General features: G+C 43.2%; 1 protein-coding gene across 1 annotated transcript; it reads left to right on the forward strand.

Annotated features, from left to right (window-relative positions):
* Nucleotides 1-919: 919 nt before the first annotated feature.
* Nucleotides 920-1,216, forward strand: LOC122751546 (biogenesis of lysosome-related organelles complex 1 subunit 2-like). The gene has a single exon (XM_043998621.1). It carries the CDS (start codon nucleotides 920-922, stop codon nucleotides 1,214-1,216), a length of 297 nt encoding a protein of 98 aa, XP_043854556.1.
* Nucleotides 1,217-1,665: the final 449 nt, after the last annotated feature.

Here is a 1,665-nt window from a genome sequence, read left to right on the forward strand (position 1 = left end):
ATCAAAGAACCTTCTCCTGGAGAAACTAAACCAAAGGACAGACATACCTAAAGAGATAAGTCAAACCAGATCATACTGAGCTAGCTCTCCAGGACCCCTACCCTTCATTCCAGTCTCCATCACACCTGGGGAGATAAGTTTGGGTGTGCCTGCTGCCTTGGCGCCAGGAGGAGGAGAGAGATGGCTTGAGACATATGCAGCCACCCCTCACCCAACTCCTCCAGCCACCACCAGTGGGGGATGGTTCTCCCTCAATAGGGGAACTTTCCACAGTCAGACGATTACCTCATTGGACCACCATCTATAAAAGTATCTGCCTGTCTCCTGCTTGAGGAGATTGGTATTTCAGAGCCATACTCTGTGCCATGCTTTTCTCCCCATGAGAAAAAGTCCAAGGATTTCTCTCTTGGTTTCCATTCCTCATCCCCTAAATAAACTACTATCTTATTCTATCAGTTTTGCATGCAAGAGTGTATAATTCTTTAAAGAGGAATTCCTAAGAAGCCCTAACCCCTATCCCAAAGCCCCTACCCTATTTTCCCCATGACAATAATATAAATTCAGTTTAGATAGTAAATTCATTACTATATAAATTCATTTAAGTAAATAGAAGCTTAGGAGTATAAAATACATTCATTAGAATGTAAAATGAAGGAATTATGTATTTTCTTTTTTAAATGTGGAAATTCTCAATCACAAAATATATCATTATTCTTCAAACTAAAAACAACTTATTTATTTGAAATTAAGAAATTGCACCCCTCCCTTCCCTCTTCTCCCTTCTTCTCTCTTTGCCCTGCTTTCCCTCTCTTCCTCTCTCCTCCCCTTTTCTCATTTCCATCCCTTCCTTCCTGGCTTAGACTATACAGTAGTGGTCACGGGCTCCAGGGAGGCAGACATCACTGGGCTGTGGCTGGATATGTTTTCCAAAATGGCCACATACCTGACAGGTGATCTGATGGCTAAAGGTGAAGAATATAAACTTCTGGAAAATATGAATAAGCTGACTATCTTGAATTACCTAGAAATGAAAGCTATTGCAGTAAATGTAAATAGAAACCTAAATGACTTAAATGAGAAATATGCAGCACTTCAAACTTATCTGGATCAGATCACTTTAATTGAGGAGCAAGCAGTAGCTCTTGAGCAGGCAGCCTACAAGTTGGATGCATATTCAAAGAAACTAGAAGCAAAGTACAAGAAGTTACAGAGATGACAAGGTTCTCTAGCACAAAGACTCCAAGGTTGATTGATGATGTGTGTCAGATGGGATGTGCCACACTGGGATGCTTCAACTCCATAAAGGAGAGTGGTGTCGCTGATCCCAGGAGGATCCCAGCTCCCCTCCCTCCCACACACACATACACACTTTGGTTGGATGAATGTCTCTGGCCGCCCCCTGATGTTTTCCTAAAACTCTACCGCCAAACTTCGTCTGATCCTGTGCTTCATTGGGTGCCCTGGACTAAGGCTGAGAAATCAGGATCAGCCCAGGTTGGAGCAGACACAGAAGAAGGCTCTGGGTTCCCACCTCCTCTACTCCCCCCTACCCCATAGGGCTCGTCTTTGACTCTGTTCTGAATGTGCACCCCTAAGCCCCCACCGCCTGTTTTCTTGAACTTCGATAATAAGTCCCAGTTTCTTTCTTTCTTTTTTCTTTTCTTT

This window comes from Dromiciops gliroides, chromosome 3, assembly GCF_019393635.1.
Source record: "Dromiciops gliroides isolate mDroGli1 chromosome 3, mDroGli1.pri, whole genome shotgun sequence".
NCBI classification, from domain to species: Eukaryota; Metazoa; Chordata; class Mammalia; order Microbiotheria; family Microbiotheriidae; genus Dromiciops; species Dromiciops gliroides.